We start from the raw sequence: 17,293 nt of genomic DNA on the forward strand, positions 1-17,293 counted from the left end.
CAGAGGTAAGTGATCATTCCGTCTCGTTATTATTACACACACGTTTTATTTACAATATAAGACATACAAACGCCTTCATCATTATTAGGCTTAACGCCTTCGATCTCCCATCAAAAAGTAAGTTACAGAATATCAACAGAGACGAGACGTTCGGAGCGCCATCTAACGGCGCGAGCAATCAATTTATAACAACATGTGGTTTATTTACTAAGAGAACCAATAATAGCATGTAAAGTAAACAAAATTTACCTACTGAAATTTAAAATGCATGCAAAATCATTTCTAGTTTGAAAACATTAATGAATGTACTCTTCCTCCTCTTATTTTTATTTAGAATATATGATTCGCTATAGTTTTACAAAAGATGTATAGTATTCAAATATGGAAATTCTTCAATAAATTTCCAGTATTCAAGAAAGCACTTTTTATCATCTTAACTTACCGCAATTCAAATTCTCCCTTTAGGCTGCTTCTAACATTATAAAAATGATGGATGCAAAATTTCTGCTTGCTGTTGATCACCATCAAGATTATGGACAACAGTTCAACACATTTGAAAATCTCCAAGACATTGCTGAAAGTAAGCTGCACCTTATTATTAATATTAAAATAACACTGATACATTTTTTGCCATTTTTGAAATAACACAGCACAGTTAAGCCAGTTAAAATGATGGATTTTATCTCTTGTAAAAGCAGGTATGCCAAAGTTTCGAATAAGATAGCTACGAAATTTACTCGTATATCTTCAAATATATATTTTAGATGTATGCAGAACTCCTAACATCTGAATAGCTGGGACCAGAGCCTAAAACGTTTAGTAATCAGTTACCCTTTTTTTCTGAAGGTCAAATATATGTTTGCTATGTTCATCATATTTTATTTTGGTAAAGATTATACGTATCTTTTCTGTTGTTCTATTAACACGTGCCAAAAAATTTTCCACAGAAAGATACATAAGCGAACATTGCCTGTTGTCCACCGTTAAATTAAATGTGTTGTTATAACACTGTTCTTATTTTCTAAATAAAATGTTTTTATATAACATGCCATTTCCTTTCGTTCCTTTTTATTGAAATAACTAAACCCAATAATCATATATTTTTTATGCTTAAAAGAAATTTACCAAAGTCGTTATAGGCTGGTTATCTAAGTATATTTTCTCGTTGGATGTTTGAACATAGCGCATATATATTTTCTCAGAAGATTATTTGCGCGTGTTATTACTTAGTTGAAAAGATGTGATTATACTGTATAACAAAATACAAAGCCTGGATCTTTCCTCGTAATTTATTGGACTAAAATCACTATTTATGAAAATGAAGCCAATAGCCATGTATTTTGAATGCTGTCCGAAACAGTGCTGTTATTTTCAGTATTAAATTGCTTATTTTAAGCTTATTATTTGTATGTGATAAAGTCAATTTTTAATGTTACAGCTATTAACTTTGTGAATCCAATCTGAGAATATTTATAATAGGGCAGTCTCACGGCCTGTTTGTAACAGCGTTTCAGACTTTAGACACTTTTATACACATTAATACTAAGCATGTTGCTTTAAGAGAACGCTTGCTAAACATTTTCATCATTTACCGTTAATTTTTAGCTGTCTTTTTTATATAAATATTTAAACAGTTAGCATTATTTCAAAGTGTTATGAAGAATGAAAACTAATTTAAACTACTCAATACTAAGTGTTTAATATCTTCTAAATGGTTTGATTTTTTAATTTGTCTTTAACTTTTAAAATTAGAAATATATTTTGACTTTTCCTAAATGTTTGCTAATATTTACCATGAAAATGAAATGTCATCCTTATTTTCGAAATTATGAAATTTATTTACTTTCGTAACTGGGAACGGTTTAAATTAATAACTCGAATATATTTCATATATAAACAGTAGATTAACTTTTACTTATATGCAACTAAGAAAAACTAACCATTTTTACTTTTAAAAATGAAGTATCGCAGGTAATTCTCACAAGCATCAGAAAAACAACAAAATTTAAGGAGTTGTACACATAATATGTATACCAGTTTAAAATAAATTGTTAAATAAATGTTTTGGAATACTAAATTAAAAGAAAATTTTAATAACATGAACTTTAAACTTTTCAAGCGCTTATCACACTATGCATTTATATATGAAAAACAACGTTAACATTTTAGCTGTTAAAATATTTATGAACAATGCTTGCATTTTAATGCTTATAATTAAATACTTATTTTAAGTACAGCATTTTAGATAACATTTTCTATTTTTATAAATAAAATCATTCTGAAATGTTAATTTTAATTTTCTGTTTTAGACTGTCCAAGTTTAGAAAAAATTATTATCGTGGCTCTCAAACCAGAAACATTATCCAAAGATATATCTCACATACCTAACAGGTAATTATTTTCAATCTTTTATACACATCCCTATATATTCAGTGTTGTTCTGTTACATTTTAAATATAGTTGCCTGATATCAAATAAATATAAAATTTGAGATAAATTACTAAATTTCTTGCTCTTCTTCAATCTGAACTTAAGTAGGTTCATATCAAATAAGCTAAATTTATTGCTCAATTAAACAAACATCAATTGTGATTTGAATTTTATCACTTTGGCAAAGAACTTAAAATTTTTTTAATACTTAGAATTTTCAAATTTCTAAAACAGTTTTTAGGTAATATTAAAAATCTTTTTCATTTATTGCTTGAAAAATAATAAGACGTTTTTGTCAGTAGTCAATCCATAAGCTGTGAAAGCTATTAATCTAGTAAGCCTTTGATTAAGTGACATGTGAAAATAACAAAATAGTGTTAAAAAAACAGAACAAGAAGGAACCTCTTCCTGCCTTTTATTTGGTTCTTAATTAATCAAAGAGAGAACTGTGTTTTTATTTCAAAGACAAATTAACATTATTTTGTTTAAAATTGTTCATTTTCATAATTAATGTGTTGTTGTTGTTGTGGATTATCTCACTTGTCTGACAGCACCATCAGAACAAGCCCACGAAATTCATCGAGGCAAGTAGAGCAAGATTGCGCCTGTCGTGAGCAAGAATCTTGAGCACTATGCAGGTAACAACACGACTTCACTCAGTTTCCTCCCTGTTTTGATGGAGAACACACAGGCGAAACGTCCGAGGGTCTCCCACCCCTCTTCCCCTACAATCAACCTCTCGAGAGGACTTTCGTGTCGCCATGTATTTAAAGTGCCTCCATACCGCTATTAATTATTTAAGCTTCAATTCAGCATCGTATGGGGGATTACTGTGATACTCCTTCCCATTTAGGTAAAATCTAACCACAAAACTTCAGGAATCACTTTCTACTTTTTGCTTAATCCCTATTTCTAAATCAACAATACTTGATGATGTATATCCCACCAGTGGCCAAGTAGTTAAAAACCGCTTACTACTTATACTTCGACATGAACTGTATTTCCATTCGAACGGGCTGACAGCAGTTTGTTTTTCGTTTGTTTTCTCCATATGTAAAATAATTATCAGCCAGTTTCCCTTAGATAGTCCTCCACGAACTCATACATCCTCTTAGTCAGATATCCTTCATGTAATTTAGGTTAAAATAATGCTTTGCCATATTCTAATAACATGACTTTGGTGATGCGTATACAAATCATTTAAACTTTAAATAATTTGTATGCACAACCTCAAGTTTTAAGAAATCATTTACTTTGACACTGTATCGCCGAAAACTGGTTCCATTTTGAATATGCATGGATGACTGATATCATTTCTGATTTTAATAAACGAGAGTTTTGTTCAATATGTTTCTAAATTAGATTATATATGTTAGATTTATTGAAACCTTCAAGGTTTCACATGCATGTAACCCAGATTAATCTTGCTGAAACATACATTCTTCATTTTGATCTTGCTTCATGAAATTTACAACAGCAGCTTCTCAGCTCAGTATAAAATGCAGATGAAGTGACTAGAAAAGAATGTCATTGGGGAATGTAAATCGAACGGCTCAGCAGAGGCATAATAAATAGACATGGCGGAAGTGTGAAATAGAATGGATGAGAACATGGTCAACTAGAGCTTTCCTTTTATTGTTTCCGAGTAGCCTGAAGATGAAAGCATTGTAAAGAAAGTGTAATGTTGAACCAAAGAAGCTTCCTGGTAAGAATGAGGACAGAAGCTCGCTGATAATGAGTATTACACTGATTAAATACAAGCCAATAAAGATAGAAATGAAAGTTTTTCAATAAATATAGTAAACGTTTCTTAATATAATACCGAAAGACGCACATTGCGGTGAAAAGCAAAATACTCAATTATCAAAAACAACGATTTATTGAATTGCATAACAGTGTGAAAAACGGAGACATTGAAATTAATTAAATCTTAAAAAGGTCGTGTAAAAAGAATCAAAGAGGTCTCAAAAACAGTTAAAAGGAATCTAGAGGAGAAAACAAATTTTTTATGTGTCAAATTGCTCGAAAATTGAAAATATCAAAATTTTTTTTCATTGACTTAAAGAAAATGTAACCCTGAAATCTCATGCATAACAATATGCTTTCACAGATTCAGATAACCTAGCCTAGTCGTCAAAAAGCATCACAAAAATGTATACAATTTTGTTCTGGTTGATTTAGTTACTAGACATCATATTAAATAATAGAAAGCCCGATGGTCATACGAAATGACCGCTGTTCTAGATGTTATAAATTGTAATTAAAATGATTTCTGCAAAGGTGTCTGCTAATTCAAACTGAATTACCAGGGCAGGCGGCGAGGTCGCCCCTTTGCTTACTGCCCCACGGGATTTTCCCCTTCTACTTGCTTAATTGCTTAAAGTAGAGTGCAATGAAGGAAACCACTAGCGGTACATTTCTTAAGAGCCACCGCTAGCTCAATAAATAAAGGTGATTTAAATAATAAAATGTTAATTCGCATGTCAAAGATTTCTTTGTACACAACATTTCTTGTGTAGATCTTTCCATCATTGTTAAGCTCGCCTTGCAGAGGACTATCAATTATTTTTAATTTTACGTCTGTTCTTTCACGAACTCTTGAACCTGCCACATAAAGTTGACTGTGTCCAAATGCAGGCTCAGGTAAAAAAAATGCCAACACGCTTAAGCGTTTGGCTCTGAGACTTATGGATGGTCATAGCAAAGGCAAGTTTTACAGGATATTGCCCACGACTCAATTGAAACGGCAACCCTGTGCCATGGCAACTTCACCCCATTGGCTAGTAGAGTTACGCAAGCAATCAATAAACTATCGCCGACAAACAGACACTTAAGCCACATATAATAAAGATATTTATTTATTTCATTTTATTTGTTTCTTCATAGTTGCTGGTTTTTGCCAATTCCATATTTCCAGATTCTATTATATATAGATGTTAAATTTATTTATTAAATGTTGAATGCACGTGCTCTTGTATTTTTAATTTTTCCAGCTTAGCTTTCTCATAATATGTATCACGCCCTGCAGTGCACGTCGAATAAAACAATTTACAGTTACGCAAGCAACCAATAAACTATCGGCGACAAACACTTAAGCCGCTTATATATATATAGATAGATAGATGTTAACAACTATTTGAACAAACAAAAAACTGATTTTGTGACCAATTGGAGTAAGGTTAACATTATCAAAAGCTAAAGATACAGAAAGGACTGGGAACAATATCAACAGTTAATACAGTAAAGAAAAATAAGCTTAAAATCTTTAATCAGTTCAAAAGATGTTATCTTCGATGATTAAAGTCTGTTTCTAAAGGCATAGTACAGGTGAGCCGAAAGAAATTTTTGTGAAGCCGGCCATTAAGAAATTTATACAACTATTTAAATGTCATCATCGAAAAACTGAAAAATAATCTCATGTAAATTTTAATTTTATATGAAATATAATGTTAACCTAATGTTACATGTACTTAAACTATTATGCTAAAAAAATCTTAAATTTGGCTCATTCTTATAAGCTGCTTTTTAGTCAACTATTAGACAGTAACATCGATATGAACTTCATTGCAAATAAAGAACTTCAAAATTGGAATACATTTCTGAAATGTATTCCATTGTAAGACTTATTTATATATAATTCTTCATTGTAAGACTTATTTATATGTATAGACTTTCCATTTTTATTGTTCTATATCTTATAAGGTATTTTTTCGTGTCTCCTGCTTCAAAAAACTTAATGACTGTACAGTCTGAAGAAGAAGAATCTCTGTTACGAAGAGTGAAAATATTCTGGCTTCTCCCTGAAATGATTAAATGAAGCGATAAATTATATAAACAATTTAAATCTATTTTTTAAATTTTGGCATATAATGAGCATGAGATAGTTCAATTACTTTATTCATTTTTAATTACCGTATTTACGCGAATCTAATGCGCATCGTTTTTGGCCAAATGTAGTATTCAAAATTGGGGTGCGCATTAGATTCGATGGCGCATTAGATTCGAGTGCAAAGTTCGCCGATGATGTCAACCAAATTTCTCGACTACATTTACCGTTACATTTATCGTTGACACATTATTGCGTAGAGGATACAAACTGCAGAGTACGTAGTCACGAAATGGAGGGCAAACAGAGAAGAATGTGATATGACGCTACTTTCAAACGTAAAGTAATTCTTTATGCTGAAAAAAACGGCAATAGAAAGGCAGGGAGAGAGTTCAACGTAGCTGAGAGCAATGTTCGCTTGTGGCGGCAACAGAAATTGGCACTGTTTGCAACTAAAGCTAGTAGAAAGAAATTCACTGGCCCTCCCAAAGGAAGATCTTTGTAGATCTTTGAAGATATTTGATTGTAAAATCTTTCAAGAAATGCTGCATTTCAAATTCATTGAATGGCAGTGACGATGACGTGCTCTGGAACGCCGAGGATGACGATGACGATGATGAGGAAAGAAGAAATGAATCTGCTTCTGACGAAGAGAGCTGCGAGGATTCCAGTGATGAAAACATTAGTGAATAAGGACGTTTACTATTAAGCACTCATTGTAGAAACTGTTAGCTAGATGGAAATGTTACGATTTATTTCATGCTCATATTTTACGATAGGTACCGTATATACGGTACTAATAACAAATTATTATATACGGTGCTAATTAACAATGATTGTTTCACATGACAATAGCCCACTAATAGGTTAAATCTATGTTCTGCTACTTTATGTATAAATCCATTGTTGTATAAAATATGGTATCTAAATTTAAATAAAATTATCATACCATTAATTGATAGTTTATATACAAATCCATTGTTGTATAAAATAAGATTCAATAAATTCCTCATATCATTGATGCGCATTACATTCGCCGACAAACAATTTTTTTATTATTTAAAGTTTTAAAATGGGGATGCGCATTAGATTCGCATAAATACGGTAATTAAAATTATTCTTTAAAAAAGATAAAATCAAAGAGGCAAAGCTTCTTTTCATGGATACTTTAACAAATAATAAATATTTTCGGCATTTATTAATAAAAATTACAATGTAAAGTTTTTATTTATTGTTTTTTTCTTTTCACAGTTTTTCCTTTCTATATTTTGAAATATTAATTGCTCACAGCATTTCAAAATATTAATTTTCCATGACAGATTTCCTAAATTTTTGTCATCTCGGCATTTTATCATTTTTTTTAATTAAAGCGTACTTTTTTTCAATTCGCTATAATAATAGACTGATATAATGCTCTTCTACACCGGTATTTTACTTTAATTCGCATCAAAAGCTTTAGATAGGACAAAAACTTATGGGAAATTACTTCACAAGAGGCTAAAATTGTCCAGAAGCCTATGTTAACATTTTGCTGTAATTTGAAACCCAGTTATGTGAATGTTATAAACCAATATAATTCTGCCATTATAATTATAACATTAAAATTAAAAAATTGCACTATTACTGTTATTTTAGCTCTTTTCCACTTATCTGGTTTGTACTTGAAAATAGTAATGCTTTTGTAGCAAATTAATTTTAAAATTTAAAGCGGTAACATTACAAAAATGTTATAATTAATGTTTTTGTATATTTCTGATGAATACTTTATCTTTCAGCTGCTTCCTCCACGAATTTTTGGAGGACGGTCGAACACCAGACGGTACGGTACCGGATATCGCATTTGAACAGCTACCATTCAATCATCCTATTTGCATTAATTTCACTTCTGGAACAACGGGACTTCCTAAAGGACCTGTGCATTCTGCTGGAGTAAGCGAATTTTCTTAATCAAATTACATGTAGCTTCGATGTGCCACAGCTCAAAATCATTAATTGGCTATCCAATCATCAGGCTGATTCATTATTTAATTAATTGCCCTAATAAAAGGTTTTCCAATAAGTATGATATGATTTAAGAATAAAACAGTACAAAAACTATTTCAGATGCAATCAAATTTTTTGCATATTGTTTTGAATTACAATATATGGCATTATCGTTTACGTGTCTTTCCCGACGTAGCGCGTCCAAGCAAATTCGATGAACCCACATTTTGATGACTGCATGCAATAACTCGGGCTTAATGTCACGAACGGAGAAATCTATGCTTATCCTAAATGCTTCAAGGGTCTTAGTTTGGTTACATAAGTAATTGATTTCAAATAAACACAACAGTGATCTACAGTAATTAAAAGGAGTTAAATCAAAACTTCTGGGAGGGCAACTAAGAGTTGCATTTCGTGAAACCTGTTACTAAACTTTTTTTTGCAATCTATGGATAATAGAGTTAGTAGTGTAACTCTTGTGGCAAACTTTTGTTCGAACCACACGTTTCCCCATATCAGTGTCCTCCAAACTTGGCCGCAAGATATTTGGTTATCATCAATCGGTATCTTTCACCCGCCACTGTAACTGCATCTCCTTCGTCGTTTTTGGAACAAAAGTGGTAAGATGATGCCATTATGCCATAAACCACAGCTTATAATAGTATTTATGAATGCAAGGGCTTCTTGTGCAATTCCTTTCAATTACTTTCGCATCAAAAACAACAATTTTGTTTGTTAACATAGCCACATAATGTATCCAATCAAGCACAAATAACCTTCATCTGGGAAGATAATTTTTCGCGCAAAAATTAATGTTCTTGAAACGCCATGATGAATGTCACAACGTACTAAACAGAAATAAAAGTTAATGACAGTGATAGCTTCTTGAACATGGTTGCCATAATACTCTGATTGAAATACCCTATAATTCTTCTTAGAGCCCTGACTCTCATTCTAAAACAAATTCGAGTCATGCCTGGAAATTCTTCTACATACGAGCTGTCTCGTTCTCATATGCTATACAAGCAGCTGAAATGAATTTTGTATCTTCCTTTATTATTGAATTCTTATGGAAAGTATGAGAGAAGCAATAAGAGACTTTAATGACGTTCGTGTTTAAAAATATGTAGAGTAAACGTGAGTGCGTGAATCGAAGTGTTAAGATAGATTGGTTGCAATAGATGGCGTTCTTAAAAATGTTAACAGTTTATTTGGAAAAAATATTTAAGTTAAAAGCAGAATGAATAAAATTAATCATGGCATTTACACGTACTAGAAAAGTTAGATCATAAGCTTATTCAAAAGTCTGCTGAGATGTATGATAAAAAGGATGAATAAATGAAAACGTCTAAGATGATTTAATGACCAACGATGAATTAAATAACTAAATATTAGTGAATTAAATTATATCATATTACTGAAATAATAATAATATACTAAATAATAAAATTAATAATTCAATTCAAAATAAATCTTAAAGGTTCATTTCGAAAACCTTTATAACTTTGATAAATTTTCGCTTTGGATCATCATGAAATAAATTATACTTAAAAATGAATCAAAACTAGTCATTAAAATCCAGCCTTTAAAATGGTTCTTCATCGTATGTAATTGATTCTTAATTTCCACAAGATCTCTTTATTTAATATGGGGGTACGATCACATAAGATATATATAAGATTCTTTCAATTCAATTTAATTTACTAAAAGAAAAATTTCATAATGTGTTTATAAAGATACAGTAAATGAAATCAATAAATCCCTCCATCTTAATTGCATAAAACAAAACGATAAAAAATTATATTAATTCTTTATAACAGTCTAAGATGTAGTACAAACATAATTTCTTCCCCCCCCCTCGATTGTAAGAGAAGATGTCATAACTTTATTTTCCATGTTTTCTTGCCTCTAACTACTCCAAGAAGGAGCTATTCCTTCTTGCCTAGTCTTCCCTTATTCGTGTACTTCTTTTCATTTGGTAAGAGATATTTATGGTTTCATAATTTCATACTTTCATTTACATTTAATATTTTGATACTTACAACAGTTTTTCTCATACTGCAATCGTATAAACTCAGTAGCAAGCAGTTCCCTGAATAAATGTTCTTGACATATTTAGTGTGGCTTTATTTTAATGATATGTTCTTTTATAATCCCGCTGAACCTGACCTGCAAGGTCGCGCTCAAGAACTGTTTGGTACTCAGAATTTTAAAATTCCCATATAAGCAGCAATCAGTTAATGGTTAACATCAACTGAACTGTTCTTTAGCAACAGATTTTCTGTCAAGCCATTCACCCTAGCCAAAATTCCTCAACTTTAATCAATGATTTTAATTTTCAATGCTTAACGTGCCTTAGCTATCACGTATCTTATTTTATCAATTTTAGTTTCATTTTTTAAATGAATGTTTCACTGTATACCATTTTTCTTTTCATACATCTTTATCATATTTCAATCAATGTGTTTAGCGTAATATTTTTGCTTCAGATAAAAAGAGATCACAAAATAACACGTGCCTTTATAACTCGTGCCGCCATGCTGAATTTAATCGAAATATGGGAAAGAATGTCTGCTGGTGCTATTGTGGGTCAATTAATAAAGTAGCTTTCGATAGATCATCCTCTAAACATGTGATAATAAACGAATCTGTAGAGCAAGTCAACAACTTTATGATAACGGATGATTTACTTCATGATAAGATATGGTAACGAATATTTTAGAAATCAGTTGATAAAAACCGTATTTCAGTAAACTTAAAAAAATAGAATTTTATTTAATTTGCATTAACGGATATTGCATTTGTATCTAAGAAAGAAGTATTTGAAATTTTTCAGAGATAAATACTTTACACAGCATATATTATGAAACTAAAATATCACTTCTTTGTTACGAAAGAAAAAAGTAATATTAGAAAGCTAAACATTGGTATATGGTACTAATTCAGAAGTCAAACAACAAAAATCAGCGTTATATTCACAAAATTTTCACAGGACTAGTTTCGATGGTTCGGTAAAACCATCGAAACTAGTCCTGTGAAAATTTTGTGAATATAACGCTGATTTTTGTTGTTTGACTTCTGAATTAGTATTTATTCGGCGTGTTATTGTGTCTTAATTGGTATATGGATCTACAAATTGGGATTTGAGAAAACATCAGTATTGAAAAAGTTTCCTAAACAAAGAATACCAATTTAATTGCTTTAAAAATATTTGACTCGAACTTTAAATATGTCTTAATCATTCTATGTTTAAATAAACATAAATTAAGTAAACAAAGTTATAAACAAATAGAGCATATTTGCTTAACATCAGGATAATTTTTTCTCTATTTGCAGGTATAATAAATAATAGCAATTAAATCTTATTTAAAATTTGACACTGAATTAAGTCTTTAAATTCAATATGTTTCGAATATAAAAAAATTATCATCTTGGCTGTTAATTAAACAATGAGATTATTAAAACTCTTTTCTTCCTTGCAGTCATTCATTGCTGAATTAAGAGACTTCGCGTTTCACCTAAACTTGAAAAGTGGAGATGTTGTATTGACTTGTTACCCGGTAAATATAATTTTGTTGCGTTTTGTCTATTTTTTAATTACTTATTAAGATATCACTCTTCATATTATAATTTGTTTACAAATGTATTCTTTTTATCACGAATTTTTATCCCTATACATAGCTCCGTACATTACCCGTAAAGATAAGCCCTAAAATCTACTTTACACTTCTGAATTATTAATATTACCATCAAGTTTATATTTAAATATCTCACTCAGGATTTTCTTTAAAATCTCTTTTTTGAATAAAAAATTAAACTAAAAAATGCTGATATCTGTATTCAACAAATAATTGCGTTTAAATATTTCATTAATAAATTTTCTCCAAATTTTTATTTGCATAGTTTTCAAGCAGAATTTTATTTTACTTGACTGAAAAAAATATCTTAAAGTGTTACTTTTATTTTTGCTGAATTTATTAACTTTCAAATTAAAATATCTAGGGAACTGATTTGAAATTTTTTTAAAGGTTGCATTAATGCACTTATATACATATATGTAATAAAACAGAAAAAGACATATAAGGTATTTCTCCCACCTTCTTGGCGTGCCTTCGTGGTGTGATGGTCTGCACACTGGGCCGGTATTCCAGAGATTGCTAATTTTTCATCTCTCCGGCTTTTCCAATTAACCTAATGTTAATTGGAAAAAGCCAGAGAGATGAAATTCAGTGGCGCCCGAACTAAAGGGGTGGTGGTTGATGATTTCTCCCTTCCCACTGTTTGGCGGTTGGGTCCCCTAAAAACCCCAGTCGCCCTTTAAAAGGGGTAGTATATAAGGTTTCTCCTACCTTCTTGGCGTGCCTTCGTGGTATGGTGGTCTGCACACTGGGCCGGTATTCCAGAGGTCCGTGGTTCTATCCCCGGCGAAGGCGTTTGCTAATTTTTCATTTCTCCGACTTTTCCAATTAACCTAATGTCTCTACAGACGCAGTAATTTTGATGACGTAGCTCGCAGATAGCTGAGAACGTATAGATATATAGAGAAGAGGACTAATTCTGATTGCGTAGAAGGGTAGAGTGTTGAATCCGTAATGAACAGCACACTTAGCAGTCGAAGCAGAATACCTAAGTCTTCATTTTTATTTCAATTTACATTTGTGGCCACAAGTTACTTGGCATTAATCGGACCTGTTTCCAAATTATTTCCGTTTTTGATACTCCGGCGATAGAAAGAGAGAGAGGGAAATAGCGTCTTAATACGAAGAGAGACAGAAGTTAGAGTGCGCTGTTATCCAGTATGGAAGCTGACCAAGAGGAAGGTTTTGGTTTAGGTTAGACAGGTTTCAGTTCTCAAAATTTTGAGATCAAGTTCTCAGTTAGCTACGTCATCAGCGCCACGCAAGCCATGTGACATAGATTAATCTAGAAATGGCGCAGTTCAGAAAAATTATTTCTACTTTCAGAATACAGAGAGGAAATACCCAAATTTCAATATAAACTTGATGGTAATAGAAAGCTGATTTACATATTTTTTATCTTACGCACACATATATATATATACGTATGATTAGATAATCTCCTTAGAAATGAGAAGAAAATTTAGATAGTAAAGGTGTACTATTACGGAAATCAAAAAATGGAATTAAATGCTAAACTAATGAAAATTAAAGGTAAAAAAAGAAACAGAAATTTTTAATCTTTGCAGCTATTGTCTATTGAGCAGGAATTTACTTTTTAAGCGATTTTAGCGATGTTGATGGCGTTGAGCGTAGATCTATATTGAAGAGGAAACGTAGGTAGTAGCCGAGTAAGATTAAATATTCAACGTTATTTCAATTGACATTTGCAGCCACAATTTACTTGGCACTCTAATCGTGCTTATTCGAGAACATTCACATTTTTAATACTGTTGCGACAGGAACAAAGCAGAGCAAAATAGCGTTTGAACGTGAAGAAGGGTGAAAGCTAAAGTGTGCAATATCTAGTTAGTATGGAGACTCACTAAGAGAAGGTTTTGGTTTATGGTACTTATTAAGAGAAAAATTTCATTCTCGAAATTTTGAGTTCAGGTTCCGAATTAGCTATGCCATTAGCGTTATGCGAGCCATGTCACAGAGATTGATCTAGAAATGGCGCAGTCCAAAAATGTTATTACTATTTTTATAATACAGAGAGAAAATATCCAAATTAAAAATGGGAAATTAAGAGGCTATTATTAAATTAAATTATAAAGCTGATTTACATATATTTTATCTTACGTATTACCCTCCTTCAAGCAGAAAAAGGTTTGGCTACAGAAAAGCCTTTTTAGAGGAAAGCATTAACGCATCAGCGGAACAAGAAAAATAAAATTTTGGGAAGAAAAACATAAATCGATCTAAATAATTTTTTAAAGTAATAAAATCTTGTGGGAACCATTTTTAAAATTGTAAATGCAAACTGAAACTTTTATTGAAATTTTAAAGTATGCAAGTTCATTTTTCTGTGAAAATGCTGTTAAGAGTGTCCTAGGTTTTTCAAGAGGTAAATGGAAATGTTCACAGTTCTGGAAAATCTTTGCTTGAGTATCATAATTATGATCATAATATTTTACAGGCCATGTCGTGGAAGTCATTCGTATAAATAATTGTTGTCATAATAAAAAAAAATATTTTACATATTCATGATATTTGTACCAAAATTAATTATTTAACACTTATAAAACATTCCACATTTTCTTAATTGTAAAGCAACGTAAAATGTACTTTAGTCATTAATAACAGAAACCTAACAAACACAACACAATAATAGAGCTACTTTGATTAAAATGGGCAGGTCCTCACAAAGCGAATCACTTTGTGATTCTTGCTGATAACTGTGAACTTGCTGATAACTGTGGAAGCTTAAATACAATAGAACATAAAAAATTCCGTTCCTTAAAAAAGTAGCTGGCATTTAGTATAGTATAGTTATCAAAGTTTGCATTAATAACTCACAGCCATAAGAACCTTCAAACTAGTTTATTGAAAGAAAAAGATATATAAAAAATTTTAATTTAAGACGAATAACTTTTATGCAAGTTAGGACTTTTAAATTGTGTAAGTAAAACTCTGCCTTACAGTAATAATAATAATATGGACCATATAATATTGTGAATATAAAATAAAAAAAATAAACAAACTTCATAATTAGATCTGTTTAAGGATGGCTTTTATAACTTTTCAAATGTAAAAATTTTAAATACATCTACGTTACGAATACATTGCAAAATGTTACAATATCCCAAGAAATTTCAGAACATTAAATTTTAGTTCATTTTTCATTAGAAACATCATTTTAAATAATATTACTAAATTATGCTTTCTATTATTATCGACGTTTCCAGTTTGCTTAGTTTGTACAAACTAGAAGACCCTAGAGCTTACTCTTAATAACAAAAAGTTCCATGTATAAGCAAATTCACATTAACGAATTGATGTATGAATTTTCACTAATAGTTAAAGGACGCTTGTAGCAGTTATTTCAAAAGGCCTCCGTTCCTCATTTCAAGGCAACTGGCCTTTATGAACTTAGCTAAAACGTTCCATTTATATAAAAAAAATTAAAGTTCATTATGAAAGCAATAATTATTAACTATAAAATTATAAAGTGGGAGCCTTCGAAGTTTATATTCACTTCAATCTTATAACAATCAGAAAATTCTTAGAATTCAAATTTGTAAACAATAATCTCATCGTTAAAACCATTCAAAATAATTATTCAAATATATTTAAACGGTAATACAAAAGTAGATCAATCACATTAATAACCTTCCCTAAATAAAATTTTAAAATTCCTTAATTTGTTAAACCAAATTTACAAAATTCGAATTTCTAATGCCATATAATGTTATGCCTTTAATCCAGTAGAAGAAACAGCATTATGTATTCAAAATCTCAAAATAATAATAATCATAATTAACAATTTTTCTATTGTGTAACATGTTTTAGTTACATTAATGAATGATCAAATAATTTCATGACCAAGTAAATTATTTAGTGTAATTTATGATAACATTAAAAATACATTAACGAAATAATATTTAAAATACTCACAAAAATCATGCATTCAAAACTATTTAAAAATATTGAATTGTTATGATGCTTTCATCTCTTGAACAATAATTGTATGTTATTTTAAAACCGCACAATCCAATTTCAGAAATTTTAAGCAGAATGTAGACACAAAATATAGAATCCGCAGCATATGAAATAATTTTGTCTTATTGGAAAATGAACCTGAGTAAGTTCGCACGAAGATAATAATTTTGAGTTTTCGAAAGACGAAATGCTATTAGGAAAAGCGCAAGCGCAAGTAGTAATTTTCTGTCGCACATAACTTGATGCGCATTAAACTCAGATCGATAACCTTGAACCCACTGTAACACTGAATCTCTTATACTAAATATATCATATATTAAACATAGCTTACTAAATATATCTAAATATATATACTAAATACATCTTAAATCTCTTATACTCTTATACAACTTATACTCTCTTCACTAAACCACTGATGATTTAAAACACACTTTTGTTTTTCTTCTAAATAATGAAGTTGTGATGCCACATTAAAACGATAATTAAAGCAATATTTTCCCCTTTCCTTTCTTGATATTGCTTTCATAAGATTTCAATTAGAAAGAAAATTTATCATTTTTAAACTTGCAATTTAATTCGTGGACCAATTTTCAATGAAGCAGGGTTCATTTTTCACAAGATAGATCCTGTTAGTTTTCATTGTCATAAAATAGACATCAAAGTATCTCTATATAGGACAGACGTCTTTAAATTGTTAATATCATTATTAAAATTATACTGTGATAGTATCAAACATACAGTAAAAACTTAGAAAATCTTTTAACTTAAGCTTTATTTAAATTTTAGGTATACATTTATCGCGGAAATTTTCTGTTAGAACTTTCTAAACATTCATATTTATGCTCTGCACGAAATTCAAGAGACACGAGATTTGGTATCTTCATTAAAAACGTAATTGCAATAATATGTTTGTACGTTTCGAAATACTCTTTTCCTGTCCTTCATTTATATAGCATATTTTCTTTTATATTTTTCTGGCACCATAGGTTGGATGGAGTCTTTGGGACTACTTTATACCAGCTTTAGCTTTAGGAGTTAAGATCTTCTTATACAGCGGCAGCCCATACTTTGAAAGAAAAGGCGCCAATTTTTGGGACATCGTTGCAGAATACAAAGTCACACTCGCCTTTTTGGTTACAAGCATGGTAGACAAAATGGAAAAGCAGCAAATGGTTCCTAGTAAGTGAAAGCTACTCTCATTTTCAATAACAGAATTTTAAGTATTCACAAAAGCGTCAGGAACTCATTTACGAAAATTCTGTATGAATCTAAACTCTTTCAAAAGGCATTCGATGCTTTAAAAAATTTACTTATTCATGTTCTCGGAAATTTAGTCTAAAGGCACAATTTCATTCTATTCAAATTCGATTTGCCCACCAGCGCCCGAGTGGTAATGTCACTGAACAATGGTAGCTCGTTCCAGGTTTCGAATTCT

The 17,293-nt window shown here is 30.7% G+C and overlaps 1 protein-coding gene across 1 annotated transcript in view; it reads left to right on the forward strand.

Annotated features, from left to right (window-relative positions):
- The window catches only part of LOC118202709 (acetoacetyl-CoA synthetase-like), a 97,964-nt gene that overhangs the window by 44,162 nt on the left and 36,509 nt on the right, over positions 1-17,293 (forward strand). The window contains exons 7-11 of the mRNA XM_085826851.1: positions 466-580; positions 2,310-2,391; positions 8,032-8,185; positions 11,722-11,799; positions 16,845-17,037. Of these exons, the coding sequence (XP_085682977.1) occupies positions 466-580; positions 2,310-2,391; positions 8,032-8,185; positions 11,722-11,799; positions 16,845-17,037 (622 nt within the window). The remainder of the gene's footprint in view (positions 1-465; positions 581-2,309; positions 2,392-8,031; positions 8,186-11,721; positions 11,800-16,844; positions 17,038-17,293) is intronic.

The sequence above is a fragment of the Stegodyphus dumicola genome, chromosome 1, assembly GCF_044657685.1.
Source record: "Stegodyphus dumicola isolate Sdum_Otavi_A_Nest chromosome 1, ASM4465768v1".
Lineage (NCBI taxonomy): Eukaryota > Metazoa > Arthropoda > Arachnida > Araneae > Eresidae > Stegodyphus > Stegodyphus dumicola.